The sequence below is a fragment of the Garra rufa genome, chromosome 24 (genome assembly GCF_049309525.1).
Source record: "Garra rufa chromosome 24, GarRuf1.0, whole genome shotgun sequence".
In the NCBI taxonomy this organism is placed as follows: domain Eukaryota; kingdom Metazoa; phylum Chordata; class Actinopteri; order Cypriniformes; family Cyprinidae; genus Garra; species Garra rufa.
In genome coordinates this window covers 25,563,173-25,583,136 of record NC_133384.1, presented here as the reverse complement: position 1 = coordinate 25,583,136, position 19,964 = coordinate 25,563,173, and the positions used below count along the sequence as shown (strand labels likewise).

Sequence of the window (19,964 nt, the reverse complement as noted above, 5' to 3'; positions counted from 1 at the left end):
CAATTCATCAGTTGTAAATGTTTTACTCATTCAAAGGTCTTTCCCTCAGTGTGTATGCCTGCCTGATACCCACACAACCTGTAACCGGCAGGTTTGTAAAACATTTACAACTGATGAGTAGTTTACACTTTAGATTAGGGGATGCAGAAAGTGTTGTAAATGCCTTGTATACACCAGATCTTGTAACATGTAAAAAAAAGATCTACAAATGATGTGTAACACATTTACAAATGATGAATTGTTTACACTTTAGTTTAGGGGACGCAGAAAGATTTGTAAATGATTTATTCATGCATTTACACAACAGCTTTTGAATACTTTGAAGTGTGTACTGCAATGTAAGGGCTGACTGGTGAGGGTAAAGATGTCTTCTCTGGCAAACATGAGCTGCGCCCCAAATGACGCACTATACACTCTGCACTTATTCACTATGCACTTATGCACTTTGCACCATGTAGTGTATGAATTATAGAAGGTTATTTTGTATTTTATAACGCCCTAAACAAACTTTCACAAGAACCTCATTTTTTTTTCATATCAACTTCAAATTTGGAATAACTTATTTAGATGTAAGGCTTCAAATTGATGTCAAATGTAGGATGAAACCTGTTATGTAAAATATGTATTTTATATAAAATATAATAAAAATTGCAGTACAGTAAATTTAAACTGCAATTTGTTAATACTTTTTTTTTTTTATTCATCTTCTGCAATAATCTGCTGATTGTTTTCTTTAAAAAGAGACCTACCTTAGATCTGTATTCCAAAGTGGTCATGAATTACAACAATTTAAGTTTGGATAGTGCACTTTCACACCTATTTTAAAAAATGGGGGTGACAGTTAAGGGGTTAACTAGTAATTTTTTAACCATTTACTAAGGATCTGTTTGATTATTTTATTATATGCTATTTTTAAGATAATTTACGACAGATTGGTAAATCGTTTGCATATTACTTACAATAAAATGAACATATCACTTATTAATAATTTATAAACACACAGTCATGTTTTGTAAATAATTAGTTTATCATTAACTAATTACTTGTATATTAACTTGTAACTGACTTGTAAATGAACTTACAAAACATACACAAATTGTTAGCATATCACTTATTAATCATTTGTGAATGTTTTGTAAATGATTATTTCATTATTAACTAATCACTTATAAAAGACTTACAATTGAACGTTATTATAAAGTGTTACCTCGCCTTTAAAGTTGTCCAAATGAAGTTCTTAGCAATGCATATTACTAATAAAAAATGTAGTTTTGATATATTTACAGTAGGAAATTTACAAAATATCTTGATGGAACATGATCTTTACTTATGATTTTTGGCATAAAAGAAAAATCAATCATTTTGACCAATACAATGTATTTATGGCTATTGCTACAAATATACCTGTGCTACTTAAGACTGGTTTTGTGGTCCAGGTATTTGGTTTTGTGGACTTGCTGACTACCAGAAAGTGTCCGAGCACTTTTTGTTGTAATTAACTTTTTATTGCTTAATTTTAAATAGTCCTGCAGTGTGACAAATCAATTTTTAACAGTACAAATATTCCATGTAATCTCTTAATTAACATAAGGCCATAAAAGAGCATATATAATAAATATTGATGAATTGGAAATTTTTAGATTAAAGTAGTTTTAGATAACATGTCCTACTGCAAGGAACTGCTGAAACCCCTGTATTTTTTATTTTTTTATTTTAAGCATCAGAATTGAATCTTAAAAAGTAGTGATATTAGATCAGTATCAGATGAGCAAAAATGCTGTTATGCTACAACATTGTGATATTGCTTTAATGCAACAATTCTACAAACAAGAAGTTAATGTAGAGTAATTGACATTTCAAGCACAAATATGGTAAGCTGTTTTGTTCAGCTTCATCATTATGCTTTCCCATCCGCATGGCCTTGGTTACATCAGCAGAAAAAGATGTGGAGAATGTTATTACATTTTAATGGAAGATTGGAAATGGAAGAATTATTCTCTTCAGAATATATACTACTGATGAAACACACAAAATAAACAGGAACATTCATGTCTGTTTTATTCAAAGTAAAAATGGAGTAGTATAAATAATGCAATTTATAAATATTAAAAGGATAGTTCACCCAAAAAAATGATTTACTCACCCTCAAGCCATCCTAGGTGTGTAAGACTTTCTTTTTTCAGATGAATGCCATCAGAGTTATATTATAAAATATGTCCTGGCTCTTCCAAGCTTTATAATGGCAGTGAATGGCTGTTGAGGTTTTTAAGTCCATTAAAGTGCATCCATTCATCATAAAAAAAAACATGAACGTGTAGCTAGAGATTCGTTTTAAATAGTCCTGCAGTGTGACAAATCAATTTTTAACAGTACAAATATTCCATGTAATCTCTTAATTAATATAAGGCCATAAAAGAGCATGTATAATAAATATTGATGAATTGGGAAATTTTTTGATTAAAGTAGTTTTAGATAGCATGTCCTACTGCAGGGAACTGCTGAAAACCCTGTATTTTTTATTTTTTTATTTTAAGCATCAGAATTGAATCTTAAAAAAGTAGTGATATCAGCAGAAAAAGATGTGGAGAATGTTATTACGTTTTAATGGAAGATTGAAAAAGGAAGAATTCTTCGTTTTAGAATATATACTACTGATGAAATATACAAAATAAACAGCAACATTCATGTCTGTTTTATTCAAAGTAAAAAGAAAGTAGCTTAAATAATGCAGTTTATAAATATTAAAGGGATAGTTCAACTTAAAAAAATTATTTACTCACCCTCAAGCCATCCTAGGTGTATAAGACTTTCTTTTTTTCGGATGAATGCAATCAGAGTTATATTAAAAAGATGTCCTGGCTCTTCCAAGCTTTATAATGGCAGTGAATGGCTGTTGAGGTTTTTAAGTCCATTAAAGTGCATCCAGTTTTAAATATAGATATTTTCTTACAACAAACGTATCAATTTACTTCAGAAGGCCTTTTTTAACCCACTGTAGCCATGTTAAGTACTTTTTATGATGGATGAATTATGAATTATTGGATTTTTAAAATCTCAACACCCATTCACTGCCATTATAAAACATTTTATTTTTATTTTTTAACTTAAATTGTATTCGTCTGAAAGAAAACAAAATTCATAGTTCAGCCCATAAATCATGGGGTGAAATATTTCTTTAACAAAATTATTATTATAACTCAAGTGAATATGGTCAATTTTAATGTTGCTTTTAAATATTTATTCAGAATATCTTCTTCAGGTTAAATCTCCACTTTCAAATGCATTCTCGTTTTCCATCTGTTGATCTTTTTTCTCATTCTTGCACTCGTTCTGCCTGGATTTCCCTTTATTGTTTCTCACTGTTGCTTTGTTATTACATTCTCATGGCTCTTATTCAGGAGTGATGTTTAGTTGAGCTCTTTTCCATGGATCTAATTCTCCTCGCTGCACGGTGGCTCTGAACTGCGCTGGGCATTGCTGATTACTTCCTGTGGCCGCACTGCATGCAGTGCCAGGATAACAGTGGCAGTCTCTGAGCACCAACACAGAGCCAGTGTGCACTAGGGCCGAGGCCGTCTCAATTGGCTCCTGCTTTAGAAATACAGTCCAGACGGCAAGAACCTAGACAGATAATATCAATGAAGCTCTTTCATCAACATTTAACTTGCTGTGTTTTTTTACGACGAGTTCAGAGTTAAAGTTTGGCTGTTTAGTCAGTCTTCGTCACTTCCTCATCACCATCTTCTTTGAGGCTGCGGGGGCAGCATCTTTTGTTTTGACTCATGTCGTGTCTTACTGCTTTCCCACGCTAACGTGTTTGTTTTCTTTCGGTGGTCTCCTCCAGGACTTGCTGTTGCCCAAACCCCTCTCTTCTCTCTTTGTGGCACTTGTGTGTCTTTATATGTGTGCTTTTCAGTGAGGGGGTGGATGATCACCTGGCTGTGTCTCCTGGCTGCTATTTGATCCCGTTAAGCAGCTCTGTCTATCCGCATTGTGTGGAGATTAGTGCCTTGATAGCTCTCTTATTTCCGAGCTTTCTCCGCTTCCCTCTTTTCCTTACAAAGTCTGGGGAGAAAATGCTTGTGGTGAGGCTGCCAGATGGTGTTTAGCTGAGAGTAAGAAAGATGGTAAAAGAAGAAAGAGGCACTCAAAGGAGATAGCGAGAGTGATGTAGGAAGAAGATTGTGATAGCATGTGAAAGTGGAGGGAGGGTCAGAAAGGATAAAGATGTATTAAGGTCACCCACAACTCGTAAATCTTAGTAATTTGTCATTCCCGGGTAACAGTGACAGTTTTTTTTAAATGTCAGAATGGGTGTTCTACCAAAGCCATCCTCTGAATTGTTGGCAAAGCATTCATAATTCAGAAAACTCACAATCAGTTTTGGGGCTTGCTTTTCAAAAAACAGATATAAAAGAAGAGCTGCAGAATTCGGGAAAAACTAATTGTATTTTTGCAGGGATGAAAATTGCAATTGTCATTTAAATTTGATTACACACACACACACACACACACACACACACACACACACACACACACACATATATATATATATATATAGTACAACTGTACAATTACAATATTATTATTTATGGCTGTTTTCAAATGTTAACCCATCAGAAAGTACTTAAAGGTATAGTACACCCAAAAGAGAAAATTCTGTCTTTAATTGCTTACCCTTGTGTTGTTCCAAACCTGTAAAACTTTCGTTCATCTTCAGAACACAAAGTAAGACATTTTTGATAAAATCTGAGAGCTTTCTGACCCTGCGTAGACAGCAACACAACTGACACGTTTAAGGCCCAGAAAGGTAGTAAGGACATCAATAAAATAGTCCATGTGACATCATTTGTTCAACCTTCATTTTATAAAGCTACAAGAATACTTTATTCAACAATTTCTTCTCTTTCGTGTCAGTCTTTAACACACGTTCACCACGGGGTCAGAAAGCTGTGGGATTTCATCAAAAATATCTTAATTTGTGTTGAAGATGAGCGAAGGTCTTGCAGATGTGGCACAACATGAAAGTGAGTAATGACTGAATTTAGATTTTTGGGTGAACTATCTCTTTAAAGTTTCTCTTTTCTTGAAAACACCTGATTTAGAAGCTATAAGTGACTTAAAATCATAGCAGATGCAGTCTGGAGCAACATTCACTGTTAACCGAACCAAACTGAGACACTGAAAGGATCATGAGCTTCTCATGTGTAAATGAAATCAGCATATACAGTTGAAGTCAAAAGTTTACATACACCTTGCAGAACCTGCAAAATGTTCATTATTTGACCAAAATAATCATCACTGATCATATGAAATGTATGTTATTTTTTATTTAGTACTGACCTGAATAAGATATTTCACATAAGACGTTTACATCTAGTCCACAAGAGAAAATAATAGTTGAATTTATTCAAATGACCCCGTTTAAAATTTGCATACACTTGATTCTTAATACTGTGTTGTTACCTGAATGATCCACAGCTGTTGTTTTTTTTTGTGATAGTTGTTCATGAGTTCCTAGTTTGTCCTGAACAGTTAAACTGCCCGCTGTTCTTCAAAAAAATCATTTAGGTCCCACAAATTCTTTGGTTTTTCACACTGAGGACAACTGAGGGACTATTACAGAAGGTTCAAATGTGCACTGATGCTTCAAAAGGAAACATAATGCATTAAGAGCGAGGGATGTAAACTTTTGAACAGAATGAAGACGTGTACATTTTTCTTATTTAGCTTGAATATAATTTTTATTACTGCCCTTTAGAAGCTACAGAAGATACTTATAAGTTTCCCAGAAGACAAAATAAGTAAAATGTACCTTGATCTTCAGTTTCAAAAAATTATCCTAATGCATCGTGTGGCCTTCTGGAGCATCAATGAGTGTTTGAACCTTCTGTAATAGTTGTATATAAGTCCCTCAGTTGTCCTCAATGTAAAAAGATGGATCATAAAATCATATAGTCATTTCGGAAAGGGTTCAAATACACAAAAATGCTGAAAAACCAAAGAATTTGTGGGACCTGAAGGATTTTTCTGAAAAACAGCGGGCAGTTCATCTGTTTAGAAACAAAGGTCTCATGAATAACTTTTACGATACTAAATAATCACATCTGTGGATCATTCAGGTAACACCACAGTATTGAGAATCAAGTGTATGTAAACTTTTGAACTGGGTCATTTTTATAAATTCAACTATTATTGTCTCTTGTGGACTATATGTAAACGTCTTCCATGTGGAATACTAAATAAAAAATAACATACATTTTGTATGATCCTTCTTATTGTGATAAAGTAATTAACATTTCGCAGGTTCTTCAAGGTGTATGTAAACTTTTGACTTCAACTTTATTTATAGAATTGCAGCCTTTGCATTTAAATAATCATATCGATGATTTAATTTTTATTTTGCTTAATTGTGCAGCCCTAATTTACATAAAGGTACATTGTTACTGATGGATCATCCAGACTGACATTTGAGATCCATCTACTTCTTGTCCAATTTAACAAGTTTTATACTGCGGCTCATTCGATTTTTACAACTCAAGAAGTAATAATGATTTATAATGACTCTGCGAGGTTGTGTACCCTGTCTGGATGAACGTATGCAATTTAAAATCTGCCACCTCTTCAACTTTTCCATCAGTGTGAGGGAAGCCGAACCGTAAAGAAGAGGGAACTTCTTCTGGAATCATGCTGTTGCCATGGAAACTCTGACAGGAGCTCTCCTGAGTGTTTCACGTCCCATTGGCTGCTGCCGGGCAACGGTGGACATGGGCGTGGGAGAAGGGGAAACCCAACAATGGCTGCGGTGGTTCCTAAATCAAAGGACGAGTATGAATTGGGACTGCTGGGAGCCTGTTGGTTTGGCTCGCTAATATGGCTGTGACCAATCGGCTTGTTATGCTCATTAGGCAAGAAAAAGCCTATAGAGTTTGATTGGATTCGACTGATTTGGGAAGAGTGCACAGGCTTAAGTACTGCTAATGATAGACCTCTATTGAGGGGAATGAATCATTGTGATTGGCCAATTGAGGTTTGGAGTATTTCGAGAGGGGTTTGGGATGCTTGATTGATGGAATACTGATGCGCGCTTATTCGGTGATTTGACACAGTACAGCTTGGAAAATGGCCGTGCTGCTTGAGAGGGACTGGATGTACAAATGTAATTTTGAGTTACTGAACATGCTACACAAAATTTATAAAGCCTGATTAACCATATAAAATGGTAACATTGTTGGAAAAAATATCTTTTCCTCTGCATAAAGGATGGTGTAGCCAGTTTAATTAATCAAGTGGTTGCAGATAGTTCATCTAAAAATGAAAATTCTGTCATTTACTCACCCTCATGTTTTTTTACCCACATGATTTGCTTTCTTCCATGAAACACAAATGTTTTGAGGACTTAAAGGGATAGTTCACCCAAAAATGAAAATTACCCTCACCCTCAAGCCATCTTAGGCGTATGTGACTTTCTTCTTTTAGACTAATACAATAGGAGTTATATTTAAAAATGGCCTCGCTCCTCCAAGCTTTATAGTGGCAGTGAATGGCTGTTGAGATTTTGAAGTTCAATAAAGTGCATCCATCCATCATAAAAAGTGCTCCACACTGCTCTGAGGGTTTATTAAAGGCATTCCCAAGTGAATCAATGTGTTTGTGTAAGAAAGAAATCTCTATTTAAAACTTTATAAACCATTATCTCTAGCTTTCACAAGACTAGCATATTCTCACCGGAGCTTATGTGGAATGCCACTCTCTCATAAATGTGTGTAAGACAGTTAGTGAAAGCTAGAGATTATGACATTTTTGTTGCACAAATGCATCAATTCGCTTCAGAAGGCCTTTATTAACCCTATGTGGAGTACTTTTTATGATGGACGGATACACTTTTTTGGACTTTAAAATCTCAAGCTATTCACTGCTATTATAAAGCTCAGAAGAGCCAAGTCATATACACCTAGGATGGCTTGAGAGTGAGTAAATCATAGGGTACTTTTCATTTTTGGGTGAGCTGTCCCTTTAAGTTTTGTTGATATATGCATACTGTATATTCATCAGGTACTGTTAGCTACTGTTATTAAAGATATCATTCTTATCCTTCTCTTAGAAAACTCTCTGTTGCGGTATGTAAGTGATGAGAAGGCAGCCGATCTGGCAGGACGCAGCATGAAGAGAGACACTGGAAAACGCGGCAAGAAGAAAAGCGAGAAGAGTGGGAGTCCCACCCACTACGCCCTTCTCCCCACCCTCCAAATGGAGGTTCTCCGTCAGGAATCCATGAACACGCCTAACCCAGACTCCACCTCTCTTTACCATGTGAGTAATATGTTTACTGTCGAAGTACCTTTTGCTTCTCAAGAACATTGGTCTTGCTTGAAGGATGTTACCTGTGGAACAAGACAAAAATATTGATTAAGGAACTTATTGGCTATGTGCAGTGGTTTATGTGCACCTTTTTTATCCGACATGTCTCAATCAGGTTCTTTCTCTTTGTCTACGAATGTCTCTTTTTGAGCATCACAGTCTGGATCAGGCTGCACTCAGAGATTGTGCGGAAAATCGCACAGTGTCTGTGTTCCTTTTATTTTCTGTTGCTCAAACAAAGAGTTATTCTTCAAGGTCTGGCTGCTTTCACCGGCTCTTCGCTCGATCAAGGTCTCTGTGATCACTGCAGGTAGAGACTTACATAAAGAGTTTACATTGAAAGCACCAGGTCATGGTGTGCAGAAGGAGAATGTATACTTACGCCCACATGCTAGGTGAGTGTTTGTGTGTGTGTGTGTGTGATTGTGTGTGTGTGTGCTTATAATGAGAGTGTTAGCCCTCTACCTTTAGTCAGCGTGGAGATGTGTGGGAGTTTGTGCTCAGCCTTGTGTATACTGTATGTGTATATATGTGTGTGTATGTGTGTGGGTTTTCTCACTGAGACCAGCCGCCCTCTGTGAAGTTATTAGGAGTGGAGGTGAGATCTAGCAGTCGTTTTTAAGAGGGAACGCAGCAGTGCACACACTGACGCAACCATATCTACACACATAATCACCAAGGGAAAACTAATAATCTGAGGAAAAGTGACTCGCAGTGGTGTGTCACAGTGTGCATATGGATGCTGAGTAGGCAGATGGTGGTTCTGTTGGGGTGGGCGGGGCTAAGTCATGTTGTCATCTGTCACAGGGCACGGAGTGACGTGATTGGCTGGGTTCCATCTGAAACAGAACTGTGATTGGCCAAGACTCAGCCATGTGCTGTCTTCATGTCAATATGTTGTACTTGATATGTTCGCCAGACCATGATAAGTGATTATGTGTGTTTAGTTCTCTGTTTTTTTCCAAAATGAGGTCTAATAATAGGTCCTCATGAAGAAGTGTGAAAGGTGCCACTCTGAGATCCCAGCTGGGGTGTTACAGTGCTGCGTAAGAGTGACTTTCACAGTGTATCTTACCTGCGGCTTCTGTTTATAGACACCCTCAGCAGGGTGATGTATGTGTGTCCTCTGACCTAATGTGGGATAAGGGGTGTGCAGAAGTGGGAGAACTCTGCTGACCGCTCCATCTCCATAAGTTTGGACCAGAACCAGTGTGCTGATCTCAGCACTCTTGCTATTGTTCTTTCTCTAGCTCATGAACTTTGCTGGAGACTCCACTAACTTATAATCTGCATATTCCACTCTGAATTGTACACGATTATAGACAAGACAAGACCAGAAGAGACCCAACAAGATGAAATGAAACAAGAAGAGAAGATAAGATGCAAAAACAGAAGAGGTGAAATGAGGCAAAATTAGAAGACGAGACAAAATGAGAAGACCAAATAAGTGAGAAAATGAGACCAGAAGAAAAGAGACACCACAAGATGAAACATGAAAAGATAAGAATATGGAAAAAGAGGAAACACATGTAGGTGATGTAAAATGAGAGGAGAAAAGACCAGATGAGAAGTGAAGAGACAAAATGAGGTGAGAAGAGAATGAGGTGTGAGACGAGAAAAGACAAGATGAGATGAGACCCAAAGAGACAAAATGAGAATGGAATATGCACAAAGAGAAGAGATTAAATTAAAAGAGACAATATGAAATTAAATGAGAGTAGAAGATGCCAGAAAATGCAAGAGGAGAAGAGAATACAAGATGATACTAAATGAAATAATATGAGAGAAAATGAGAAGAGAAGAGACAAAATGAGAAGTGAAGAGACAGAATTAGAAGAGAAAATAAGATGTGAGAAGACGACACCAGAAGAAAAGAGACACCACAAGGTGAAACATAAAGAGATAAGAATATGGAAAAAAGGAGAGAGAGAAGATGAGAAAATTAAAAGAGAAGAGACAAAGTGAGCAGAGAAAATAAGATGTGAGAAGATGAGACCAGAAGAAAAGAGACACCACAAAGTGAAACATGAAGAGATACAAATATGGAAAAAAGGAGAGAGAAGATGGAAAACCTAAAGAGAAGAGACCAAATGAGAAGTGAAGAGACAAAATGAGAAGAGAAAATAAGATTTGAGAAGATGAGACCAAAAGAAAAGAGACACCACAAGGTGAAACATGAAGAGATAAGGATATGGGAAAAGATGAGAGACATAAGAAGATTATGCAAAATGAGAGGAGAAAAAGTGAGATGAGAAGTGAAGAGACAAAATGAAATGAGAAAAGAATGTAGGATGAGCGAAGAGGTGTGAGACAAGAAAGGACAAGATGAGAAGAGACCCAAGGAGACAAAACAAAAAGGGAAGATGTAAAAGGGAAGAAATGAAGTGAAAAAAGGCAATATGAAATAAAACCAATAGAGAAGATGCCAGAAGATGCAAAAGGAAAAGAGAATACAAGATGAGACTAAACGAAATGAGATGAGAAGAGATGAGACAAAATGAGAAGAGGAAATAAGATGTGAGAAGATGAGACCAGAAGAAAAGAGACACCACAAGATGAAACATGAAGAGATAAGAATACGGAAAAAGAGAAGAGACATGAGAGCATGATGCAAAAGTAGAAAAGGTGAGATGAGAAGAGAATGAGGCATGAGACAAAAGAAAAGACAATATGAGACAAGACCCAAAGAGACAAAACAAGAAGGAAAGATGCAAAGAGAGAAGAGATAAAATTAAATGCAATGAGAAGATGCAAGAGAATACAAGATGAGACTAACCAAAATGAGATGATTTCGAGAAAATGAGACAAAATGAGAATTGAAGAGACAAAATGAGAAGAGAAAATGTGAAGATATGAAAATATGAGACCAGAAGAAGACACTGCAAGATGAAACATGAAGAAATAGGAATATGGAAAAACTATTAAGAAGTAAGAAGAGAAAAGGCAAGATGAGAAGTGAAGAGACAAAATGAAATTAAAAGAGAATGTAAGATGAGCAAAGAGGTGTGGGACAAGAAAAGACAAGATGATACGAGACCCAAAGAGACAAAACAAGAAGGGGAGATGCAAAAAGAGAAGAGATGAAATGAAAAGAGACAAAATGAGATAAAATGAGATGCAAAAGGAGAAAAGAATACAAGATAAGACTGAATGAAATGAGATGAGAGAAGATGAGACAAAATTAGAAGAGAAGAAACAAAATGAGAAAAGAAAATAACATGTACTGTAAGAAGATGACACCAGAAGAAAAGAGACACCACAAGATGGAACATGAAGAGATAGGAATACAGAGGATACATGAAGGCATAATGCAAAATGAGAGGAGAAAAGGCAAGATGAGAATTGAAGAGACAAAATGACATGAAAGGAGAATGTAAGATGAGTGAAGACAAGATAAGACGAGACCCAAAACGACAAAATGAGAAGGGTAGATGCAAGAAGAGAAATGAAAAAAGACATGAAAAATAATGAGAAGAGAAGATGCTAGAGGATGCAAAAGGAGAATAAAAAATGAGATGAGGACATACTTGACAATGAGACAAAGTCAAAGAAGAAGCAAGATGAGAAGTGAAGAGACAAAATGAAATTAGAAGAGAATATAAGATGTGACAAGTGGGATGAGACAAGAAGAGAAGTGGCTCAACAAGAAGGAATGTGGAGAAAGGAACATTTAAAACTAGAAAAGGTGAGAAGAGATGAGATTAAACAAAATGAGATGAGAGAAGATGCAAAAGACGAGACGATCGGAAGAAATGAAGGTAAGATGTGAGAAGATGAGATTAAAAGAAAAGAGACACCACAAGATGAAGAGAATACAAGATGAGGACGAGAAAAGACGTGACAGCGAGATGAAATCAGAAGAGAAGGAGTGAGATGAGAAGTGAAGAGACTAATAATGGAATGAGAAGAGAATGTAAATGTGAGATGTGTGAAGAGGTGAGATAAGACGAGAAGAGACAATATGAGATGGGACCAGATGGGAAGGCACTTAACAAGAAGGAATGTGGAGAAAGGAACATTTAAAACTAGGAGAAGTGAGAGGAGATAAGACTAAATGAAATTAGATGAGAGAAGATGCAAATGGAAGAAAAGAGGCAAGATGAAAAGTAAAGAGGCGAGAGAAGAGACATGAGGTGCGAGGAGAAAAGAAAATATGAGATGAGACCAGAAGAGAAGAGACATGACAAGAAGGAACATGGAGAAGGGAACTAGAGGAGATGAGAAGAGGCGATATGAACGTTGAAGACACAAACTTAAATAAGAAGAGAAAATGCGAGAAGAGATGAGAGAAGACAAGAAGAGACTAGATTAGATGAGAAGATCAGAGAAGAGAAGATTGAAGAAGAGATGTTAGAAGCGAATATGCAAGATGATGTGAGATGATACATGAAGAAGAGAGAAGAAATCAGGAGAAGAGATATTAGAGTTACATTAAAAAAGAAGGTAAATTAGGATGAAAGATGAGTAAGATGCTAGATGATGCTAGAAAAGGAAAGGAAAGACCATGCTTTATAGTGTTGATTTAATAAGCCTGCTTCTGTTGAACTGTGCAGTGTAACTGCATTAAGCTCTATTGTTTACAGTGGTGTTTTATTGCCTGCGTTGCAGTCCGATAAGAGAGCTGCAGTTTGTCTGAACAATGCCAGCACCCTGACCTCACACTCAAGGAGAAAGCTCACTCACTGTCCACCGGACACAAACACAAAAGTGTTTTGCCCTGACTGTCAAAACACTTTAGACACAACACAGTGCCTTCAATCCTATTCATTAGAGCAAGCCAATGCCATCGTAACATCATTTAAAAACTACAAGAAATCAAAAAGAGCTGCTGCTTATCTACAGGTTTGGTTTAAATATAACAAGAGAGGTTAATGCATGTTTTAAGGCCATCAGATGGAGCATATGTCAGCTGTTGATATCACAGCGGAAGAGGTTTGTACCATATGCCATGTGAACTGAGAGCCTGTGTTGCCATGTGGCATTCAGTTGTAGCCTGATGGCAAATCTTAGCATGCCATCTAGGACGATGTGTTAGTGAACAATTCACTTAATTTCTAAGTGACCCACAAATTCAGAGATGTACAGAACCATTTCACCACAGCCGAAGGCAACCAGAAGAAACTGTAGGAAGCAAAAACCATATCCATGCCACATGCTGAGATGTAACCACTGTTTATTTCAAATCACACGGGTCATAGTCATCTGATAATGCTCTCTCTGAAGATCTTTGAACTCTATCTACTGATGCACATCTCATGTTCACGTCTTGAAGGGTTTGTTCTGAATGTGCTTTTCTCTTTGTCATCCAAGTGGCTTCATGCATTGTCAAGAGCTTGAAGTTCCTCAACTTTAAGACTTATTTATGAAACACAAGCAGAGTACACCATTCGTAAAAGCATTCATACACAAGAATGGTTTTATGAATGCTTGTGTTTTATGAATGAGGATTGTTACGTGATCCATAGTCACTGTAGGAGTTGCTCTCCAACCTCTACACATTTTCAACAACTGCCAGTGATCCTTTCAAGCAAGTCTGGATGTCGTTTGAGGGTCCATTAAAGGAGTAGTTCACTTTCAGAACAAAAATTTACAGATAATGTACTCACCCCCTTGTCATCCAAGATGTTCATGTCTTTCTTTCTTCAGTTGTAAAGAAATGGTGTTTTTTGAGGAAAACATTTCAGGATTTCTCTCCATATAGTGGACTTCTATGGTGGCCCCGAGTTTGAACTTCCAAAATGCAGTTTAAATGCAGCTTCAAAGGGCTCTAAACAATCCCAGACGAGGAAGGAGGGTCTTATCTAGCGAAATGATCGGTTTTTTCTAAAAACATTTACAATTTATATACTTTTTAATCTCAAACGCTCGATTTGCCGAGCTAGACAAGACGAGCATTTAAGGTTAAAAGTATATAAATTGTATTTTTATTTTAGAAAATAACCCATCGTTTTGCTAGATAAGACCCTTCTTTCCTCGGCTGAGATCGTTTAGAGCCCTTTGAAGCTGCATTTTGTAAGTTCAAACTCGGGGGCACCATTGAAGTCCATTATATGGAGAGAAATCCTTCAATGTTTTCCTCAAAAAACTATTTCCTTACGACTGAAGAAAGAAAGACATTAAGATCTTGGATGACAAGGGAGTTGGTTCATTATCTGTAAATTTTTGTTCTGAAAGTGAACTACTCCTTTAACTCAGCAAGACCTCCTTTTTCATCAATGACAGTGAAAATTAAATGTATTATTGAAAATTAATGTTGGGTGTTGCCTGTAGGTGCTCGTCCCTTTATGCCACCTGCTAAGTGCACACCTATTTTGTTTCTTGATATACAGTACCTTGCGAAAGTATTCATACCCTTTCATTTTTTCATGTTTTGTTATGTTACTGCCAAATGACCTTTTTTCCCCACATCAATCTACACTCCATACATTGCAACGTCAAAGCAAAAACAGAATTGTCACAACTTCATAAATTTATTAAAAATAAAAGTACATTGCATAAGTATTCATACCTTTAACTCAGTATTTAGCTGAAGCATCTTTACAGCCTCAAGTCTTTTTGGGTATGATGAGACAAGGTTTGCACATCAGCATTTGGCTAATTATCTGCCATTTTCTTCTTACCTCTTCAACTCTCAAGCTCTGTCAGGTTGGATGGGGCAGGTGCAAATTGGTGCTGCTACCAGCACACTTTACTTTTTGGATCGTACTCTACAGGTGATGAGCAGTGCCTAGCTTCCTTTAAACGTGATGCTTGGAATTGAGGTTCATCTGACCAGTGAATCTTGTTTCTCACAGTCTGAGAGTTCTTTAGATGGTTTGTTACAAAATCCAAGTGTCTTCACTGAGGAGAGGATTGAGAGTGGCCACGCCGCATAAAGACTAGATTTGGTGGAGTTTTGCCGTTATGTTTGTCCTTCTGTAAGTTTCTCCCATGAGCATATATGATCATGGAGCGCAACTAGAATGACCATCAGGTTCTTGGTCACCAGTCTAAAGTCTTTCTCCATTAATTGCTCAGTTTAGCCAGGATGCCAGCTCTTGGAAGAGTCCTAGTTGTTCCAAATTTCTTTGAATAAGGATAATGGAGGCATGCTTCTGTAAACCTTCAATTCAGCAGAATTTTTTCTGAACTCTTCCTCAGATCTGTGCCTTGATGCAATCCTGTCTCTGAGCTCTACAGACAGTTCTTTTGACCTCAGGGCTTGGTTTTTGCTCTGATATGCATTTTCAGCTGTTAGACCTTTTAAGAGGTGTGTGCCTTTCCAAATCATACCCATTCAATTCAATTTGCCACAGATTAACTTTACGCAAAGTGTAGTAACATCTACAAGGAATATGAATGCTCCTGAGCTAAATTTCATCTGTCCCAGATAAGGGTATAAATACTCATGCAATAAAATTATTTAAGTTTTTTATTTTTAATAAATTTGTAAAGATGGTAAAGAACTGTTTTTGGCTTTTCCATTATGGTATATGGAGTGAAGATCAATGTGGGAGAAAAAGTAATGGAGTATGAATACTTTCTAAAGGCACTGTATAAGCTGTCATGATATATTGCTATATAATTTTGCTTTGTTCATGTCTAGGTGTTCAATCCTCAGGGAAGTCTTTCTTGCTGCGTCTAAGTGTTTCTCACAACTTGTTCCAATTCACACAGCAATTGCGATTCACACCTTCTGGGAGAAGATTCCCACAGTGCTTTGGGAGAGAACCGTGTTGACATTGAAGAGAGTGATGAGGTGAAATGCTGGGAAAACCATCTTTTTTTTCCTTTTATATTTTTGGGGTTTTATGTAATAGAAAATATAAGTAAAAGACAGTGAAAGACCCAGAACTCAAACTTGGGTCATTGAGACAACTACCATTTAACTGAATAACCGATGAGGGCACTTGAACAAACAGAAAATCGTCTACAAGAAGTGGACACAGTATATTCAGATACTCCTGAATAAATAAAGACATTCAACGAACCGGCTGACTGAGTTTCTAAACATATTCCATTAATCAATTTCAGTTATTCCTCTCGGGCTGCAGGGCAACTTCCCTCCTCAGGCACATATCAATAAATCAATTAGCATGTGTTAGTCAGCGTGTTCTCCATACTGTTGCTAATAGATGCATGGCAACACAAGTTTACCTCTAATTTAATGCTCAAGCTTGCAGGAAGTTTCTTCACAGAAGAGAATTGCCGCAGGGCTTGGATCATAAATATGTGCTCGGTCTGGGCTTGCTGATCCAAGAAATACTGGTCAATAAACACACGGTCCAAGGATGTTGGAAAACTTGTTTATTTTCTCTCTATGCCTCTTTCGCCTTCCTTCTCTCTTGCTGTCTAGGCTTTCGTGCCTTCATCTGCTCGGATGTCGCTTCCGATTTTAATTTGTTCAGCGATGGATTGATGCTCGGAGATCATTATGTTCACACATTTCCTCCATGTGGTTCCACTCGGGAGAAGCGAATGTGTTGACCGATAATATGGGCGAGACATTTTTGTCTCGTTTCACTTCCTCCTGCTGTATTTCCCTCAGTTCTCCATTCATATTTATTCATAAATCTTATATATTTAAATGTTATTCTAAATATTTCTAGATAAATTTCAATGAAAAAAAATGTGTTTGTGTATGTATGTTTATGTATTTATCCTATGTCTTCTTTTTGATTGACAGACATTCCAGGGATCCTCTCTGCTCTCCAAAACTAAGAAAAAGAGTAAAGGTGATCACTTATCTTTCTTATTCTTATGTTTGGGAACATTGTATTCATTGCGGACACTACTTACATATTTTAGGCCAAAAATATAAACCTAAAAGACTGAAGAAAGTTCTTTTCCTTAATACTTATAAGCATTCTGACACATTTTGGCAGCTGCCTAATGCATTCCTTAGATTTAACAGTGGATAGACAGTACTATTATGACAGTACATTACATGTCATAACAAAAATGGTACATTACTGCCCAAAATAATCTCTCAATGATTAAGATTGAGGTTTTTAGCCAAAGTATAACTAAAACAACAGCTAATCAAGTTACAATATCAGTGTATTTCTGGAATATTTCAAATCGGTCTGACATCCTCTGCCCATTCACTTGCGAACATTTATATTTGTTATAATAAAACAATAAGCTATAAGTGGCTGTGCATTACAATCATTTCGCTATGAGAAAAACATGTTCTTAGCCATGGTGCGCAATGAGGTTGTTTATAGCTGATAAGCAATATAGCAACAGGGCATATTAAAGAACTGTTCACCCAATAAGGAAAATTGTAATTTATTGGCCAATTATATTGTTTTGATTCATATGACTTTCTTTCATCATATACAAAATGAGATGTTTAACGCTGCCCGTTTTTCCATCCTATAAAAGGGAATTTTGACCAAAAAAGTGGTTTATTCAACTTTATTATGTTATATTGTCATGTATTGTTAGCCTTTTGAAGCCAGACGATATTCCAAGTCTTTTAAAGCCATTTTTTCTCAAATCTCTTTCACATTTACAATTTTTTTTTTATTTTAAATTTGTGTAATGTTAGTTTTTACATAACTGATTTAACTGAACACATTTCTCATAATCAGTCATGACATGGTAAGTTTAAAAATGTGCATATTTATTTTGAGAGTCATGGCAGATGGGTATGATTTTTCAAAATTGTCATAATTTTGGCCTTTTTTCACACAAATACTTAAAAAATGGCTTATTTTAAGTATTTTTGTATTGTTTCTAGTCATCTAAAAATTCTTAAATTAAGATGCATTTACTAGATAAGCAAAATGACAGTATATTTAGTCTTGTTTAAATAAATTTAGTCTAGTGGGATAAGTAAAATATTCTTAAAACAAGTATTTTACTTACCCCACTAGCAGATAGTTTTACTTATTTTGAGCAAACTGCACTTAATTTATTTTTTTCCCCCCTGGAAACAAGACTAAATATCTTATGTCATTTAGCTTATCTAGTAAATACATCTTAATTTAAGACTTTATAGATATTTTGACTAGAAACAAGACTAAGTAAGATAAGCCTTTTTTTGCAGTGAAGTTTTCATACTGCTTTAGAAGTATGATTATGAAACTAATTACTTCTGCTTTTTGACCATTTTGGGGTGTTTATTGGTCATTATTCACTTTCATGATAAGGAAAAGAGCAGCATGAACATCCTGCCTTTTATGGTCTACAAATGAACAAATGTTACCTGATTTGAAACAACATGTTGTTGCTGCCCTTTAATATAGAAATGAATTGATGATTCTGTTATACAACAGCTTTATCCAATTTAGATTCTGAACTATTCATTTTATAACAGTTATTAACACATACTGTTCTCTTATATGACATTTAGCGGCTCCGCTGTCCTCCATCAGTAAGAGACGAATCTCCTGTAAGGACCTGGGTCGTGGAGACTGTGAGGGCTGGCTGTGGAAAAAGAAGGACGCAAAGAGCTATTTCTCGCAGAAGTGGAAGAAGTACTGGTTTGTTTTGAAGGACGCCTGCTTGTACTGGTACATGAATGAAGAGGTGAGTGTGTGTGCGTGTTTGGCCAATACAGTTGTCTTCGTTGTTTCTCGTATCCACCAGCGCAGCAGAAACTGTATCGATCTAGAGATGAGACTTTAATTGGTGCCGGCTTTACCCTCTTGTGTGGAACAAGATTAATGCTCATCTGCCCCAACAAAACAGTCTTCTACACATGCAGTTGCTGTAATGAAGATAAGAAACTTCTCCCAACAAACACTCCCCTTCTCTTCCGTACTTGTTCCCTTGCTCCTTCGCTTTTGATTAATTACCTTCAGTGTTCTCGCTTTTTATCATGGCCAGGGTGTGGGATATGGCTGCCGTTCTGGGGGTTTCGGAGGAAGTATGTGGAGGGGAGGGTTCCTCTCTGCCTGGTTTTGGTCCACTGAGAATCCTGCAACATAGTCCGGCTCTGCAATAATTGATGATCTTCTACTGTGTGGGTTTTGTAAACACAGACAGGCTTACAGAGAGCCGCAACAATTTATGCTTTTCATTTATTTATGCAGAGTTCCTGTCAGCAGCACTGCTGCAATTTAATGCAGAGGGGAAAAAAGTAATGGAATGAACCAAGAAAGAGAGAAAAATAAGGAGATGTAACCCCTAACGAGGATGTAATGACATTACAGATGAGAGTAATGGGGTGAAACGTCCACACAATCCTCTCTCTTTATTTTTCCACCTTGTAGGATGAGAAGGCCGAAGGGTTTGTCAGCCTCCCGGAGTTTAAGATCGACAGAGCCAGTGAATGTCGCAAAAAATAGTAAGTAACTTTACAAAGTTTTGAGTATTGTGATGATTAGGGTCCTATGATTTCTGCAATGTGGAAAACACAAGCGGAATCCAGTCAAAAAAATTGAATTTACTGTATAACTCAGAATGGACTAAAATAGTCTACGATATTAGACTAAAGTCTATGAGTATAAATCCACAAAAATACTATTTAAATACGAACCTGCATGTTCTGCGTATCTCTATGTGAAAGAATGCAGCGCACGGTTTCGTTTACAGTATGTTTTACTAACATACTTTAGCGTGTGTGATGCTCACAGCCTCTGCCGACTCAATATATAAGTACATGAACACATAAA

The 19,964-nt window shown here is 36.6% G+C and overlaps 1 protein-coding gene across 1 annotated transcript in view; it reads left to right on the top strand.

Moving 5' to 3' along the window:
- The window catches only part of cnksr2a (connector enhancer of kinase suppressor of Ras 2a), a 115,383-nt gene that overhangs the window by 74,056 nt on the left and 21,363 nt on the right, over positions 1-19,964 (top strand). The window contains exons 13-16 of the mRNA XM_073830744.1: positions 8,105-8,313; positions 17,027-17,075; positions 18,701-18,876; positions 19,563-19,636. Of these exons, the coding sequence (XP_073686845.1) occupies positions 8,105-8,313; positions 17,027-17,075; positions 18,701-18,876; positions 19,563-19,636 (508 nt within the window). The remainder of the gene's footprint in view (positions 1-8,104; positions 8,314-17,026; positions 17,076-18,700; positions 18,877-19,562; positions 19,637-19,964) is intronic.